This window comes from Octopus sinensis, linkage group LG22 (assembly GCF_006345805.1).
Source record: "Octopus sinensis linkage group LG22, ASM634580v1, whole genome shotgun sequence".
NCBI classification, from domain to species: Eukaryota; Metazoa; Mollusca; class Cephalopoda; order Octopoda; family Octopodidae; genus Octopus; species Octopus sinensis.
This window is the reverse complement of record NC_043018.1, coordinates 9,739,315-9,756,879: the sequence shown is the minus strand read 5'-3', so window position 1 is coordinate 9,756,879 and position 17,565 is coordinate 9,739,315. Positions and strand designations below refer to the sequence as shown.

Here is a 17,565-nt window from a genome sequence, read left to right as displayed (position 1 = left end):
GGCTTTGGTCGACCCGAGGCTATTGTAGAAGTCATTTGCCCAAAGTGCCATGCTGTGGGACTGAACCCGGAAACTATGTGGTTGGAAACATAGAGGGGACAAACAAGGACAGACAAACGGATTAAGTCGATTACATCGACCCCAGTGCGTAACTGGTACTTAATTTATCGACCCCGAGAGGATAAAAGGCAAAGTCGACCTCGGCGGAATTTGAACTCAGAATGTAAGGATGAGTGAAATACCAGACGAAATACGGCTACGCATTTCGCCCGGCGTGCTAACGTTTCTGCCAACTCGCCGCCTTATACACCTCATATATTACTTACATACAACCTAGATACATATACACTCAGAAACTATATACATACATATCGTGGACTTCATACATAGGTATACATACAGTATCTATATAGATAAATCGCTTGTATACACACAAGAAGTGTATACACATGCACAACACAGATTACATGCATACTGAACATAGGTAGACATAGACATACATACAACATGGGCAACATAGTACACTTATACACATAGATACATATCTGTGTGGTAAAGTAGCTTGCTTACTAACCACGTGGTTCTGGGTTCAGTTCCACAGCGTGGCACCTTGGGCAAGTGTCGTCTGCTATAGCCTCGGGCCGATCAAAGCCTTGAAAGTGGAAACTGAAAGAAGCCCATCGTTTGTGTGTGTGTGTGTGTGTATATATATATACACACACACGTACCTATGCGTGTGTGTGTGTATATTGACATGTATGTAGATCATAACATATCGTATCACCATTCTGATTCTTCGTGCTCAACAACACACCCACATAAAACATCGCAACTATGTGCAGATGGTATCTCTTCCGGAGCTTTTAATAAATATCCCGAGTTCACATCCCGCCAAGGTCGACTTTGCCTCTCTATCTTATCTTTGCTTCTCTCTCTCTCTCTCTCTCTCTCTCTCTCTCTCTCTCGTTGGGGAGATGGGGGAGGATGCGATTAAAAATAACGTAAAAGTGCAAGTGTTGTAGTAATAGTAGTAGTATTCGGGTGGGGGTACGGTGCGGTGGGGTCGATCGTATCAACTAACCCGCTTCTTTCGAAATTGCTCAAGCAGTTCTACCAATCCACTGCAGTTATGATTGGTAATGATGATGATGATGATGATGATGATGGTGATGGTGATGGTGGTGATGATGATGGTGATGGTGATGATGTTGATGATGATGATGATGGTGGTGGTGATGATGGTGATGGTGGTGATGATGATGATGGTGGTGGTGGTGGTGGTGGTGGTGGTGATGACGATGATGATGATGATGATGGTGGTGGTGGTGGTGGTTGTGATGACGAAGATGATGATGATGATGATGATGCTGGTGGTGGTGGTTGTGATGACGAAGATGATGATGGAGATGGTGGTGGTGGTGATGATGACAAATAGTTTATCCATAAAGAGAAAAAAAATGATGGGAGATTTATTTCATGAAGACTCGAACCTTTGGAAACATTTCCCACTGTCCTTTCTGATGTGGATAGCTACCCCTGTCACTACCCCAATCAAAATGCTCATCTGGTTTGATACAAGGTGGTCCTAATCAGGATTTGAATCCAGATTATATCAGGGTAAACATGAGGTACCCCTGGGTTTTCAGAGTATTTCCAGGACCATCTTATACAACATGCCTTTTATTTAAGAAAGTAGTGTGGTCTGAGGAAGCAGACTTGGCTGCTATTTCTAACATGTAAAGTGACCATGTAGAGCAGTGGTTCTCAACCAGGGTCCATGTGGCCCTTGCGGGGAGGGGTCCATATAAGATTTTGTGCACGTGGTAAGAAGCTTGCTTCTGAACCACATGGTTCCGAGTTCAGTTCCACTGCATGGCACCTTGGGCAAGTGTCGTCTACTATAGCCTCGGGCCGACCGAAGCCGTGTGAGTGGATTTGGTAGATGGAAACTGAAAGAAGCCCGTCGTGTGTCTTTGTGTTTGTCTCGCAGTACCGATTGACAACCAGTATGATTGCGTCACTGCAACTAAGCAGTTCAACAAAAAGGGATCGATAGAATAAGTACCAGGCTTTAAAAAATAACTCCTGGGAATTTAACTAAAACCCTTCAAGGTGATGCTCCAGCATGGCCGCAGTGTAATGACCAAAATGAAAAAAGAATAATATTTATCCTTTTACTTGTTTCAGTCATTTGACTGTGGCCATGCTGGAGCACCAAATCTTAGTCGAAGAAATCGACCCCTGGACTTATCCTTTGTAAGTTTGGTGATTATTCTATCGGTCTCTTTTGCCGAACTGCTAAGTTACAGTGATGTAAACACACCAACATCGGTTGTCAAGCGATGGTGGAGGGACAAATACATATATATGCGATGGGCTTCTTTCAGTTTCCGAGGCTACAGTAGAAGGCACTTGTCCAGAGTGCTATATAATTGGACTGAACCCGGAACCATGTGGTTGGGAAGCAAGCTTCTTACCACACAGCCACACCTGGGCCTATATCTGCTAATAAATAAAATAGAGATGTGTGTGTATTTGCACGTCATGGGTTTAAAAAAGAAAGGACTTGTTAGGATGTTTGTTCTTGTGTTCCATGTACAGAAGGGGGCATTCTTTCGATATAACTCGACAAAATCAAAACACTTCACTTCGGGTATTTCCGTGGAAGCAAATGACATTTCGATTCTGTTTTCTGTTTGGAAATTTGCGGAATTTACATACACACCTGAAACAGGTAAGAACAAATATGCAAGGCTTTTTTTTCTTCAAGTTTAAAACGAGACATTGCTGGCATAATTTCGTTATATCTATACTCCACAACCCACGGAAATACCGCAAGTGAAATGTTTTGATTTTGTCGAGTTATATCGAGGGAAAGCCCAGAAGGAAATGACAGGGCAGCCCTAACTGGAATGCCTTTGATCATAGGTTTGCTTTAACAGGGCTGACCCAGGGCTAAACAACAATCACATGACCCAGAACGCACGACACAATGGCATGAAATGTACAAGACTTCAAAAGTGTTTTTAAATATTTTTGAAAAAATTAATTCTGAACTCAATAAATTCAGAAAAGTAAAATAGAAAAAGAAAACCAAAATTTTATTTTGTCGAGTCTTACCTTCGTTTCAATTTGTTGCTTCTTCAAATGTTCCAGATTTTCGCTCGGTTTTGTTTGAGAAACCAACAATTTTTCCACTTCCGACAGCCATGCAGCCTTTTCTTTGACGCGGACCAACGCCTTCACAACCTCTTCGTTTGATGCCAATGTCACACAGCCATTTTTCTGATCTATCCTCACTTTGGAATTCATCGTGAGGAAACCATCAGCCATCGCATTTCTCAACGGGATTTCTTGACCTTCCGGTGCAACGAAAACGGAATTCCTTGGGTTTATTTTACGCTTGTCAATCAACTCTCGAAGCGTCGGGGCATTTTCGATGTATTTTTCAGGTGCGACGGAAGCATCAATAAGTCCTTCTTCAATAGCCTGTGATATTGTGCAAAACTTGCCAGTTTGGTTGTTCAAGAATGTGCCATTCTCAGGATTGAACTTTCCTTCATCTGTGTACGATGCCACCGTAGCAATTTCACCAGAGGTCTGATCAATAAAGTATAGATGATCAGGTTGAAGATAGCCGGCTTCTGTAGCTTGTTTGATCGTTAGAGTGGTAGCAGAGTTTGGCAAACTGACCAAACCGGTGACTGGATGGATTTTATTGTCCATTAACTGCTGGAACAGAGACATTTTATTTAAGGCACTGAACAACTGAAGAGCTACTGGCACCTCGATTTTCTCTGATTTTACAGCTTTGATTAATGGCATCTTCTCTCCAAGAGTCTCGTTGACATAAAGACATTTCGTCAAATCAAGCACTCCAGCTCGGACAGCTTCATCAATGCTGACCACTTCGTTGGAGTTTGGCATCACCACTCCTTTTATATCGGTGTTCATGTAATGTCGAAGATGGTTCAACGACTCACAGACTTTGGAAATTTCTTCGGGATCAATGTGCGTTCGTATTAACCCTTTCTCTGCGGCTTTCTTCAAATCCATTTCTTCGTGCGTGTGGGCTTTCACGTATTTACCTGTGATTATATCGTATCGGCCATTTTCGATCGCTCCTGACAGACTCAGTATCTGATTGGAAGGCACTTCATAAAAATATGTCATTTCTGGATGAATAATTTCCTGTTGAACTGCAGTATGAATGGATACAGTTTGTCCATTACTGACATCAGTTACCAAACCTGTTTCGGAATCAAATACTCCTTTGTCGATGAGCACTCCAACGCTGGATTCTTCATACGCAGAGAGAATCTCTTTCAGAACGTTAGATTCTACAACGCCTTTGGCTGTGGCCTCAGGCAACGGTATCAGTTCTCCGTCCATTTGATCATATGATATTTTTGCAAAGTTCAAGACGCCTTTTTGGTAAGCTTCATCGATTGTTAAAGACTTTGATGTGTTTGGATCTTTGATTCCTTTCAAATTGAGATCAACTTTTTTACTGAGTTTTTCATATATAGCAACGTTTGGATCAGGACGTGAAGAATCTACATTATCACAATTTAAAAGCACAGCCTCTGTGTGAGCTGCAATATATCGCTCTTGTTTCACTCGCAGTTCTTTGACACAAATTGTGTTGTTGTTGTTTTTGTCGATGTTAGGGTTCAATGGATGGATAGCAATTAAGCCTTTGGAAACGGCTTCCGACACTGGTATACTTTCACCGTCCACAGGGTTACGATAAGTTCCTGTGTTCAAGTCAATGATGTTATCACTGATGGCTCTCTTCAATGATATGTTGGCCTTGGTTGAAGGATCAACGATGTTGTCTACAACATATGTGACATCTCCAAGCTGAAACTGGGTGTAAACTCCTGGCTCTGACAAAGCCTCGATAACGCTCGGATTGATCTGGACATATCCGGTCTTAACTGCTTCCAGAAGAGGCATTTCTTCCTTGGTGATTGGATTTATGTATTTACCTGATGTCATGTTCAAAATGCCAGATGCAATTGCTTGCTTTATGCTCATCACTTCACCAGTTCGAGGATCGACAATCCCTGGAAAAAGATTAAAATAATAGATTTCGTTAGAAACATCAACACAGAGGAAGGGAAGGAGCCTGACATCGTATCCAGGCAAATGTTGCTATTCCATCTATTTATTCTTTTTTTTTCATTCTAACATCCACTTTTCCATGTTTGCATGGGTTGCACAGAATTTATCAAGGCAGATTCCTTATGACCGATACCCTTCCTGTCATCGACCCTCACCTGTTTCAAAGCAAAGCAATATTTCCCTGAGGCCGGACATGTTTTCATGGAAGATTGGAAATAAATTACACTGCTTGCATGACAATGCCACTTGTTTACAGCTATCACTTGATGTCAAGAGAAGGAGACACAAACACACACACATATACAATGAGCTTCTTTCAGTTTGCATCCACCCGAGGCTATAGCAGAAGACAACTTGCTATGCAATGGACTGAACCCGGAACCATGTGGTTGGGAAGCAAACTTCTTAACCACACAGCCATGCGTACTGCTAAATGAACTTTAGCTAAGCATTAATTCCAATAAATTCTCCATGGTAAAAGCAAAAAGAATTAACATTTGTTTTATTTGTTGTTGTTGATATCATGTGACTCACCCCCACCCCCCTATGTAAGGGTTAATTAAATGGACCCTGTACCTCAAGAGAAAGTGTGGAAGAATAGGGGATGAGGAGAATGAACTTTTAAAAATTAACGGAAAGCGATGGGAAATTACTGTTGCATCTTTCCCATGAAAAATCATGAATCTTCAGACTTTGGCACGAAGGTTCCATGATTGCCGGTGCCTGTAGAAATGGTACATGAAAGAGAAATAATCTAATGTCAATTTTTCCATACGAATAGGTTCAATAAACTTGAAATATCAGAACCTCTCATTGTATCAGTCCTGTATTGTTTTATGTTGGGCAAGTCTAATCTTTGAAAATACTCTCAATTGCTATTTCCCCTCAAGACCAACAGCAATCAATCAATCAATCAATCAATCAATGAAGTTTCAATAAAAACAAAGTTATCAATATGAAATCCAATATCTTACCTGATGCAAGGATTGAACTGCTGTCGATATGATTTGCAGGTGTACCAATGCCATTTGACTGAGCTTTCTCTTTACTGTCACCAAGTTCGTCTTTGTAATTAACAACAATAAGACCTCGACTTATTGCTTCAGGAATGGATATGACTGCCCCCGTTTTGGGGTTGGTGTACGTACCACGGACTTGATCCAAAATGCCTTCTGTAAAAGCTTTAAGAAGACTTATGGGTCGATTCTGATGGTCAAGGACTCCAGTGATGGCAAAAGGTTTCATTTGGTGGTTTTCTTTGTTCTTAGTTGCTGTCAGCTGACATCCATCGACGTCATCGTCGTATGCCTTCGTCAAACTCCCATTCCCTGATTTCAGTTTGTCAATTCTGTCATTCGTCTGTTTGCTGGAGGAGAAGCGTTCTGAGATGTAGATCTCAGCCTTTACTGTAAAATTTGAAGATTTACTCGTGTCTTGGTTGATTTCTATGGGTTTTGCTCTGCAAAAACACAATGTCAACAGAATATTTAACCTTCTAGCATTCAGATTATTCTGTCAAAGGCAATACTTACTTATTCACATTATTTTCAATCAATCATCATCATCATCATCATCGTCGTTTAATGTCCGCTTTCCATGCTGGCATGGGTTGGACGATTTTGACTGAGGACTGGTGAACCAGATGGCTGCACCAGACTCCAATCTGATCTGGCAGAGTCTCTACAGCCGGATGCCCTTCCTAATGCATTAGGAAGGGCATGGCGAATCAGGCATTCTCTCAAAGCTTCAAGATGATACTGATGTGATTGTTCATTTTTAGAAAGACATTGTAGGGTAGGTGTGAGAGATGGTGTTGATTGTGGTGGTTGTGGTGGAGACGGTGCTGATTGTGGTGGTGGTGGGAGATGTTAATTGTGGTAGTGGTGGAGACAGTGTTGATTGTGGTGGTGGTGGTGGTGGAAACGGTGCTGATTGTGGTGGTGGTGGGAGATGTTAATTGTGGTAGTGGTGATGGAGATGGTGTTGATTGTGGTGGTGGTGGTGGTGATGATGATGTTGGAGTTAGTGGCAAAGGTTGTAATGGTGATGGTGTTGGCAATGGTGGTGGTGGTGGTGGTGGCCATGGCGGTGATGCTAGTGTGGGCAGCAGTGCTGGTGGTGGTATCAGTTGTAGTAGTGGTAATGGTTGTGGAGGTGATGGCAGTTATTATTGTTGTTGTTTTTGTAAAGAGCAACCGACAGAAATACAAAAAAGAAATTTTTTTTTTAAAAACCAAGAAACTTACTTCTCGAAATATGCTTTAGATGTGTAGGTAAGTGGAGGGTTCGTTAGCTGTAGCATGACCTGTTGCTGTTCTGTTGAGGACTTGACTGTTTCTTCGTAGTTGCTACTGTACAACTTCAAGTTCTGCCAAAAGACAAAGGAAAACACAAAACATAAAAATAAACACATATATAATTTATTCTTTTATACTTTTACTTGTTTCAGTTATCTGAACCACTAAGCCATACACCTCCACAATTAAGGGCGGGGCACAAACACCAAACTGAAAGCAGTGAGTTGGCTTTTCCCCTCCCTCCCCCCTTCCTGTTGACCAAATGTTGAAGCTGGTGCAGTAATGCACCAACTCCTGCAATTCTTGCGCTTAATTCTACTTCCTATTTTCCATCAGTCTTGAAAACGGCACCGAAATACTTGAAGTTGACCTGCTTCAGTGTAACTCTACCTGAACCTTGAAGACATGCTTCCAGCACAAATCCTCCTCCTCATCATCATCGTTTAACGTCAGCTTTCCATGTTAGCATGGGTTGGACGATTTGACTGAGGGCTGGCAAACCAGATGGCTGCACCAGGCTTCAATCTTGATCTGGCAGAGTTTCTACAGCTGGATGCCCTTCCTAATGCCAACCACTCCAATAGTGTAGTGGGTGCTTTTACGTGCCACCGGCACGGGGCCAGTCAGGTGGTACTGTCAACGACCTCGCTCGAATCTTTTACACATGCCACCGGCACAGGTGCCAGTAAGGCGATGCTGGTAATGATCACGCTCGAATGGTGTCATTTATATGCCACTGGCATGGAGGCTAGATAGCCGCTCTGGCAATGATCATGCTCGGATGCCAGTAAGATATATCCAGAAATATAGAGTAAAGGGTAAAGACCCCCTTCTGTCATAAATGACCATGGGATTGCACCTAGAATGTTCCCTTCCAAGGCACAGGTCCAGGCAATGTTGTTTAATGAAGACCAGTAGTCGCCCATGCATGCCTCCCTCCCTCCCCTCCACACCATCAATGTTATCCAAGGGAAAGGCAAAGGCTGATATGGCTTGGCACCAGTGACATTGCAACTCATTTCTACGGCTGAGTGAACTGAACAATGTGAAAATAAAGTCTTGCTCAAGAACACAACAAACAACCTGGTCCAGAAATATATATATATACATATATATAAAGGGTAAAGACCCTCTTCGGTCATGGATGGCCATGGAATTGAACCTAGAAAGTTCTCCTCTGAGGCACAAGTCTGGGCAAGGTTGTTTATGGAAGACCAGCAGTCACCTACGCATACCAGACTCTCCTCTCCATATCACGGATGTTATTATCCAAGGGAAAGGCAAAGGGGCTGATATAGCCTGGCGCCAGTGACGTTGCAACTCATTTCTGCAGCTGAGGGAACTGGAGCAATCTGAAATAAAGTGTCTTGCTCAAGAACACAACACACAGCCTGGTCTGGGAATCGAACTCCCTACCTCATGATTGTGAGCCCGGTGCTCTAACCACTGAGTCATGCGCCTTCACCCATAAATATAATGGCAAAGTTATTTTAGTAAATTCTTTATTTCATTAGAAATATGGTAAATAAAAAGGTTAAGCTCCTTTTTTGTTTTTATTTTATGCTTGCTGAACCCGAAGGAACAGTCGGTGCCTATGATTTCTGCAGGCCCCTCTCAGGTGAGACAGGTGAGCTTCATACTAATTATGTTCGGTTCAAACATTTGCAGGTCAATATCTGCAGGGGAGATATGATTGGCAAGGTGAAAATTCCAGAGGAACAACGTTTTGGTGGAGAAAGAACTTGGCATAGTGGTTAGAGTGTAGAGCCAAAAAGTAGGGGAAGTGGGGCAGAATTAGACAAAACGAGTTCATTTCAAGACTAAACAAACACACACACACACACTCTTTCCTTCTCCCTCCCACATACACACAGATAAATTTCTTTCAAATGAATACAATTTTGATTCCTTGTTAGAGTAAATTCCAGCATTATTAATATTCTCCGCTAAAATAAAATAAAATTAAAAATTAAAAAAACTTATCTCTTAAGTACATTATATTTAACAAAGAATTGTGGTCTCATTGTTAGATCTTCAGAACCACCACAACTGCCACCACCACCACCTTCACTATTAATACTCGCAACCATATCTTCACCCTTCCAACCCTATTTACAAGAGCACTATCTACATTCACCATCACTGATGATGTGGCCTCTTCATCTCATTATTTTCTTATCCCTTTAATCAGAACATTTCATTTTGATGACAACCAGACTAACACAACAAACGCCATCTCACAAGCTAACAACTACTGCGAATAATCTCTCAATTCTGCATCAAAACAATCCAACATTTCATTCAATTATTTACCGAAAAAAATCACCATTTTTATGTCATCAACCATCATAGTTTTGCTTTACTTTTCTTCCTTTTATTTCTGTATCTATTCGTGGCTAAGTGGGTACAGGGTTTGCTTAGTTACCATGCGATCTTGTGTTCGGTTCCCACTGCATGGCACCTTGGGTTAGTGCCTTCTCCAGTAACCAAGAACGGACCAGTGGCTTGTCAGTGAATACAAAAAAAGGAAACGTGTAAGGAAGCCTGTCATACACATACATACATATGCACACACACAGACACACACACGTACATACATACTTCTTGTTGCTTTGTTAGCGAGTGTCTTGAAGAAGACTGGTTCAAGAAGAACTTAAATAAAACTCAAAGAAAAATCATTCATTCATTCAAGCATGCATACATACATACTTCACGGAGAAACAACAAAAGAAACTGATGCAGATTCTCCAAATTCATTCTATTAGTGGCACAATGAAGATCTGTAAGATATTCCAAAAATTCTCCAGCCGATATTCTTTAGGTGGATAGCAGCAAACACTTGATGTATGCATTGGCAGTTCAACCAACACACCAACTCAACAAGATATTTACAAACACCGGAGTCTCTCTTAACTCAAGAAGTTTTGCCTTTTTGTTAGCGACCGGCTTGAACCCTCTCAAGAAAAACTTAAATAAAACTCACAGAAAAATCCTTCCTTCCATCGTCATTCATGAATACATACATACTTCACGGAGAAACAGCAAAAGAAACTGATAAGGGTTCTTCAAATCCAGTCTATTAGTGGCACAGTGAAGAAGGTTTGTAAGACAATCCAGAAATTCTCCAAGTGAGATTCTTATGTGAATAGATGCACACACTTCGGTGTGTGAATCAACAGTTTAACCAAACCACTAAAACTCACAGAAAAATCATACAGATGAATTAATATTAATTAAAAAAAAAAATTTTTGAATTAATATTAACACTACCAGCAACAAGCACTACGGAGGAGCGCTCCTTTATCATACCTAAAGAGAATTCATAATTATACAAGAAACTCGCAGGGACATGAAGGGTTGAACAGTTAAGCTCTAATTGGCATAGAAGAAAAAGCCATTTTAACAAGCATTAAGAACACTATGTTCTACAACGATGTGTTAACAATTTCAACAAGAAAGAGAGAAGGACGGGATTAATATTTAAATAAAACATGGAAGTTTTAATTGTGGGTTTTTTTTCTATTTTAAAAATAGCTCTATAATATGAACAAGTCAATTTGATTCAAATATCTATGCGACAGAAAATTTGGGTCATTGCTTCCCCAGCCAGAAAGATCATCGCACACTCCTGATATATACATACATATACAAACATATATATATATATATATATTTTGCCGTTTGCCAGCTCTGTCTGGCCCCCGCGTCGGTGGCACGTAAAAGCACCATCCATTCATGTCCGTTGCCAGCCTCGCCTGGACCCCGTGCCGGTGACACGTAAAAGCACCATCCGTTCGTGGCCGTTTGCCAGCTCTGTCTGGCACCTGTGCGGGTGGCACGTAAAAAACACCCACTATACTCACGGAGTGGTTGGCGTTAGGAAGGGCATCCAGCCGTAAAAACACTGCCAGATCTGACTGGGCCTGACGAAGCCTTCCAGCTTCACAGACCCCAGTTGAACAGTCCAACCCATGCTAGCATGGAAAGCGGACGCTAAATGATGATGATGATGATGATGATATATATATATATATATATATTTATACACACACACACACACACAACACTTGCCCTCTGATACCAAATGGCCAAGTGGTTAGAATGTTCTGCTCATAATCATAATGTAATGGGTTCATATCCTGGAGCAGGCAGCACACTTATGTCCTTGAGCAAGGCACTCAATCATTAATGAGTAAAGGCCAAGTATTTGAGCAGCCCTCTCTTGCTCCAGCCCTCTTTTCATCCATTCTTCTCTGCCTCCAATCCTTTCTTCCTCCAATCCTTATTTTCTCCATCCATTACATTCTGGATGCTCCACTAGATCAAGAGTAGGAGGAGCAAGAGGATGCTTGTGTCAGCTCATGTCTCCACAAACACCTAAAACATGGTATCTACCACAAAGTCATCACGACTCGCAAATAACAGTTTTCGTTTTCCTGTCAACACCCAGCAACGGCAAGGCTATATTTAGTCCTAAATAATGTCTTTGTGAAATACTAAACCTGATATGTTAGAGATATTCTGCCATATTATGTTTAACAAAACAACTAAACCATTCTATAGGCGTGTCCTGTTTGTGCTAGAAAGGAGAAAGAGTCAGAGTCTTCAAGAATAAATGTCCACTGAGATTCTGATATTCCAAAGAGAATTTCATACAACTGTTTCTCTAAATGGCACAATGTTGGAACTATGATTGAAAGAGGGTTCGGTGATTGAGTTCATACCAGTATTTGAGTGATGCCTTATTTTATAGACCTGCAGAAGGGTGAAAGGCAAAGTTAACCTTTTTAAGTCAAAGCCATCATTATTAACCTTTTAACCCTTTTGTTACCCTATTTCTGTTGAAGTACTCTGCCTTTGTTCTGATTAATTTTGAAAATAATAAAGGATTTACTAAAATAACTTTAGTGTAACTAACCTGGTGTTCAGAAACTGAAGTAACAAAAAATTTCGATGGGACATTTTAATTTAAATCAATTAAACACTTTTGTAATAATATTTCTCATGAAATACATTGCTTTTCACCATCATCATCATCCTCATCATCATTTAACATCTGTTTTTCATGCTGGCATGGGTGGGATGGTTTGATCAGAGCTGGCAAGCAGGAGAGCTGCACCAGGTTCCAGTCTGATTTGGCATGGTTTCTATGGCTGGATGCCCTTCCTAATGCCGACCACTCCAAGAGTGTGGTAGGTGCCTTTTACATAGCACTGGCTTTTGTTTCAATTAATTTTGAAAATAATGAAAATAAACAGTAGAGGAGTAGGGGCCAAAACTAGATATGGTTCCTCCTGATGATGTCTTTAGCCACTGGATCCTATAAAGGAGCTGTTGAGGTAGCAAACCACAAAACGTGGTTGGAATTCCCCCATTGGATTTGTAAAAGATGGTTTAGCGCCAGTAGGACAGAGAAACTGTCTAAGAGAGAATTCTACAAGACACCTTTTTTTTGGTCTCTCAACAATACTACTCCTCCCAGTTGAGTGGGGTCTTGTCCTGCAATTTACATGGTGACCCCACACCTGCTGGTGCCACATAAAAAGCACCCGTGCTGGTGTCATGCATACAGTACCTGTGCTGGTGCCACTTCAAAAGGACCACCCACTACACTCTGTGAAGTGGTTGGCATTAGGAAGAGCACCCAGCCGTAGGAAACCATACCAAAACAGACAGCAGATCTTGGAGTAAGTTTTCTGACTTGTCTGTTCCTGTCAAACCATCCAATCCATGCCAGCTGGGAAAATGGACATTGAATGATGATGCTGATGATGATGATGATGATGATTATTTCTGTTATTCAACAGATTGTTTTTCCGCCACGTGACTTCACGGATGATGAAACCAAACGTGCTGTATTTAGACACCCTAAAAATAAGAAGCCCAGCAGCATAAACAGGTTGATGTTAATGGAACCAAGGAGAATAATCTAAGATATGAGATATGAAATGCTTGTAAGTTGGGGGGGGGGAGAGAGAGAGAGAGAGAGAGAGAGAGAGAGAGAGAGAGAGAGAAACTTTGTTTTGGGATCTGGAAAATTCCCCAAGTGAACACTGAGAATAACAAAACGATTAAATTCCATTTCAGACTCTGCCCCTCACTTCTCTCTCTCTCTCTCTGTCTATCTCTTTTTGCCTTACTGTCTTTCTCTCTCTCTCTATCGTCTCACTTCCTCTGCCTCACTCTCCTTTACTGTGTGCCTCACACCCTCTCTCTCTCTCTCTCTCTCTCTCTCTCTCTCTCTATTTGCCTTTTCCCACTTACTGTCTGTGTATATCTCTCCGTTTCTTCTCTCTTTCTCTCCCCCACTCTTCAGTCTGTGCTGAACACTTCAACACTTCAACACACTGCTCTTTTCTAGACACCATACCAAACGGCAACATTCTATATATTTGCTTCAAACCACTGACTTCCAACAGCAGTTTCAACTTCACATTATCAGCACACATCACACCAAGTTAACCCTCTTTCTCCGTCTACATATAATCAATACACATCTCACCCAATTAACCCTCTGTCCAATTATACATATTATCCACAAACATCCAGTTAACCCTCACTCCCCAATTTACATGTTAACTCTGTACGTCTGACCCAGTTAACCCTCTGATTTCAACCTACATGATATTCACACCTCATCAATTAATGTTCTGAGTTCAAATTCCACCAAGGTCGATTTTGTCTTTCATCCTTTTGGGATCAATAAAATAATACCAGTAAGACAATGGGGGTTGGATGTAACCAACTAAACTCTTTCCCCTAAATTGCTGGCCTAAAATCAATAGAAATTGTAGTTGTGATACCATTGCCGGTGGCACATAAAAAGCGCCATCCGAACGTGGCAGTTGCCAGCGCTGCCTCGACTGGCTTCTGTGCCATTGGCATGTAAAAACACGATCCAAATCGTGGCCGATGCCAGTGCCGCCTCGACTGGCTTCCGTGCCGGTGGCACGTAAAATGCACCCACTGCACTCACGGAGTGGTTGGCGTTAGGAAGGGCATCCAGCTGTAGAAACACTGCCAGATCAGACTGGAGCCTGGTGCAGCCTCCTGGCTTCCCAGACCCCAGTCGAACCGTCCAACCCATGCTAGCATGGAAAACGGACGTTAAACGACGATGATGATGATGATGTACCAAAATTTTAAACCGGTATCTACCCCCAGGGGACATGAAGATGTTTTATTCAGTTAAACAGCTTCAATCTATAATGTGCTATGCCTCTCACCTTGTACATCATAACTACTCGTTCAGCTTTATACCAAGTGCGGCTGGCTTCTGAGCTTGAGTCGGCTTGATCTGCAACAGACAAACGAGATATTAATTAACAATCATTAAATATATGACTTCACACACATTACATTATAAAATATTTGGTAAGAGATTTTTGTTATCATTTATTATGATGATGATGAGGAGGAGGAGGATGGCAGTGAGCTGGCAGAATCATTAGCACGCTGGACGAAACGCTTAGTGGAATTTTGCCCATCGTTATGTTCTGAGTTGACTTTGCTTTTCATCCTTTCAGGGTTGATAAATTAAGTACTAGCTACGCGCTGGGGTCGATGTAATCGATTATCCCCCTCCCTCAAATTTCAGGCTTTGTGCCTACAGAAGGATTATTATTATTATTATGATGATGATGATGATGATGATGATGATGTTAGTTGAGCCTTTCCTTCTCCAGGATGTGGGTGAGTGTTGCAAGCACCTTGTTGTGGCATCACTTGTATCTCCCTTAAGTAAGAGCTATTTTGCACCCTGATAAGATGTGTGCCAGGGTGCCCTTTTCTTCACAAAGTCTATACAGCTGGTCTGCACTCAAATCCCATCTGTGCAGGCTTGATGATACTGGGAGTGTATCATACATTGCCCCTGCAGCAAGAAAGAGATACAGAAAGGTTCCCGTGTCCACAGGTCTGTTTATATGACCTTCTTCTTGGAGAGGTGCCATTTGGTCCAGGCACCCCAAAACTCTACAACTCAACCTTTTTCTTTCTTCCTCCTGGTTCCACACTTCTGCCTGGACCATGGCCTTCCTCTCCTTCCATGTCTGCCTCTTCTTCCATTGTTGGAAATAGGAAGAATCAAGATCCTGCCAACCTCTGCATGATCTCATGTAGCTCCAGCATGCTTCCACCCTGTTCAACTGTGGTGCTGGCCACCCACTTTCACCCAGACTTTGTGGTGATACTTACATGTCTGACACACTCATCTTCCAAGTCCCTCTACATCACTGCAACTCTACATTTCACGACTTTGAATTCCTCCACCAAGGATGACAGGGGAACTTATAGCTGCCCTGATTTTATGTACAGGCCTATTGAAGCGAAACTTGTAGGGACACCTAGTCACTTTTGGAGGTATTTGTCACTGGAATCTCATACTCTGTCAATAACCACACAGGTCTAGGAAGCAATCTGTCTTGGTAGAACCATGCCTTGTATTTTCCTGGAAGCCCTGATCTTTCAATCCTCCTCAGCCCCTTCTCTGCTAGCTTCACAGCATTGGTGTCATTGCTTCCGTCTGAGAGCAAATCATCAAACCTCTTTCCAAAGTATCCAACTGGATTTTCCTCTTTTGAAGGGATGGCCTCTCCTTGCACTTGCAGCTTGATTCTATTTTATAATTTTCCTCTCAGGATCACCATAACTCTTTGATTTCTTGGGCTTAAACTTTATTCTAGCCCATACTGCCATGTGTTCAAGTGAAGTCAGCACCCTTTCTGCCTTCACATAGTTTTGTGATTGTCACTGTAAGATCATCCATGAAACCCCTTATTGAATGTTGTTGGCTGCCTGATTCCATTGTTGGTCCTTGGCTTTCATTACCAGCGGCTGTTATGAGGAGATTCATTTCCATGATGGAAAGGATGCAGGGAAATTGTGCAACCACCTATGATTCCTTTCTTCAGGTCTTGCCACTGAGTTGTGAACCATAACTGGGTGGCCCCAAAAGCAGCTGTTGATCATTCCCTCGATGTGCAGAGGGATATGGTAGAAATCAAGGGCTGCACATACAAGGGCATGAAGAATTGTTCAGTATGTGTCTGCTAGATCTAGCCACACCATTGTCAAGTTGTCTTTGCTTCCCTTGGCCTTCTGGTTCAATTCGCTGAGAACTCAGGTGTGTTCCAGACATCCCTAAGAAACCTGGAACTCCACCTTCCTGTATATAGTTCCTGCCTTCAGCAACTCAAAGTTCATCTTTTCTAAGAATTTCCAACTAATTTAAGATTAATAGAATTTAATTCATTTGATCCACTTTCAGATCTAAATGTCGAGAAATAAAATTTTAAAAAAAAGCAATCGATATATTTTCCATTGCAGAAATGCTATTAGATTCTAATAATTCTTCCAGGTATTTTGGAAAACAAAAATTAAGGTTTTTAGTTGGTTTCATAAAAAGAAGTCATCGATGGCAAAGAATATTAGAAACAACAACAAAAATGATGGCCTTTGATAGGAACAGAATTTCTTTTGTTTCACTGAATTCTTTTGTATGATGTTTAAATATTTTGAAAATCTCCTTTAGATTTTAGATTTGAACATAAGACAAATATGGAATTTATTACACACACACACACACACACACACACACAAATAAATAAATAAATAAATAAATAAATACAAATGTGTGCAAGCAAGCATGTGCACACACATGTACATGTGTGTATGTATGTATATAGATAGATAGAAAGGGTGTGTGTGTGTGTATCTTCCTAAATATGCACCCCCACACCTCAGAAATATATGCATATTCTGAGAATATATTTGGGGTAGAAAAAATATATATTAAGATTGAAATGATATCAGAAGAGAAAACTCACTTAAAATGTTACCACCCATGGCAAAATAATCCAAGTATTTAATCTCTCTCTCTCTCTCACACACACACACAAACAAACAAACAAACAAACACACATGCAATACAGGTAGAGAAAAGGAGAGAGAATTCCAAGATAAAGGAATTGAAGGCCAGAAGAAGGAGAGGAGTGAGTGGTGTTGGGTACCATGAGATGCCATCATCTTGATTGTGGAAATAGTCATCATCGTAGAGGAGGGAGACTTTGTTGATACATGTTACTCCCCTTCAGCCTCCTGCCTCCACTGGATCTTTTTATCATTGTTCTTCAAGATTGCC

General features: G+C 41.4%; 1 protein-coding gene across 7 annotated transcripts in view; it reads right to left on the bottom strand.

The window, feature by feature from the left end:
* LOC115223170 (microtubule-actin cross-linking factor 1) overlaps window positions 1–17,565 on the bottom strand; it is a 342,500-nt gene that overhangs the window by 129,334 nt on the left and 195,601 nt on the right. For all 7 annotated transcript variants that reach the window (XM_036512282.1, XM_036512283.1, XM_036512278.1 and 4 more), the window contains 4 exons: window positions 14,651–14,721; window positions 7,374–7,495; window positions 6,102–6,586; window positions 3,121–5,069 (listed from right to left, as the gene is read on the bottom strand). In XM_036512282.1, the coding sequence (XP_036368175.1) occupies window positions 3,121–5,069; window positions 6,102–6,586; window positions 7,374–7,495; window positions 14,651–14,721 (2,627 nt within the window). The remainder of the gene's footprint in view (window positions 1–3,120; window positions 5,070–6,101; window positions 6,587–7,373; window positions 7,496–14,650; window positions 14,722–17,565) is intronic.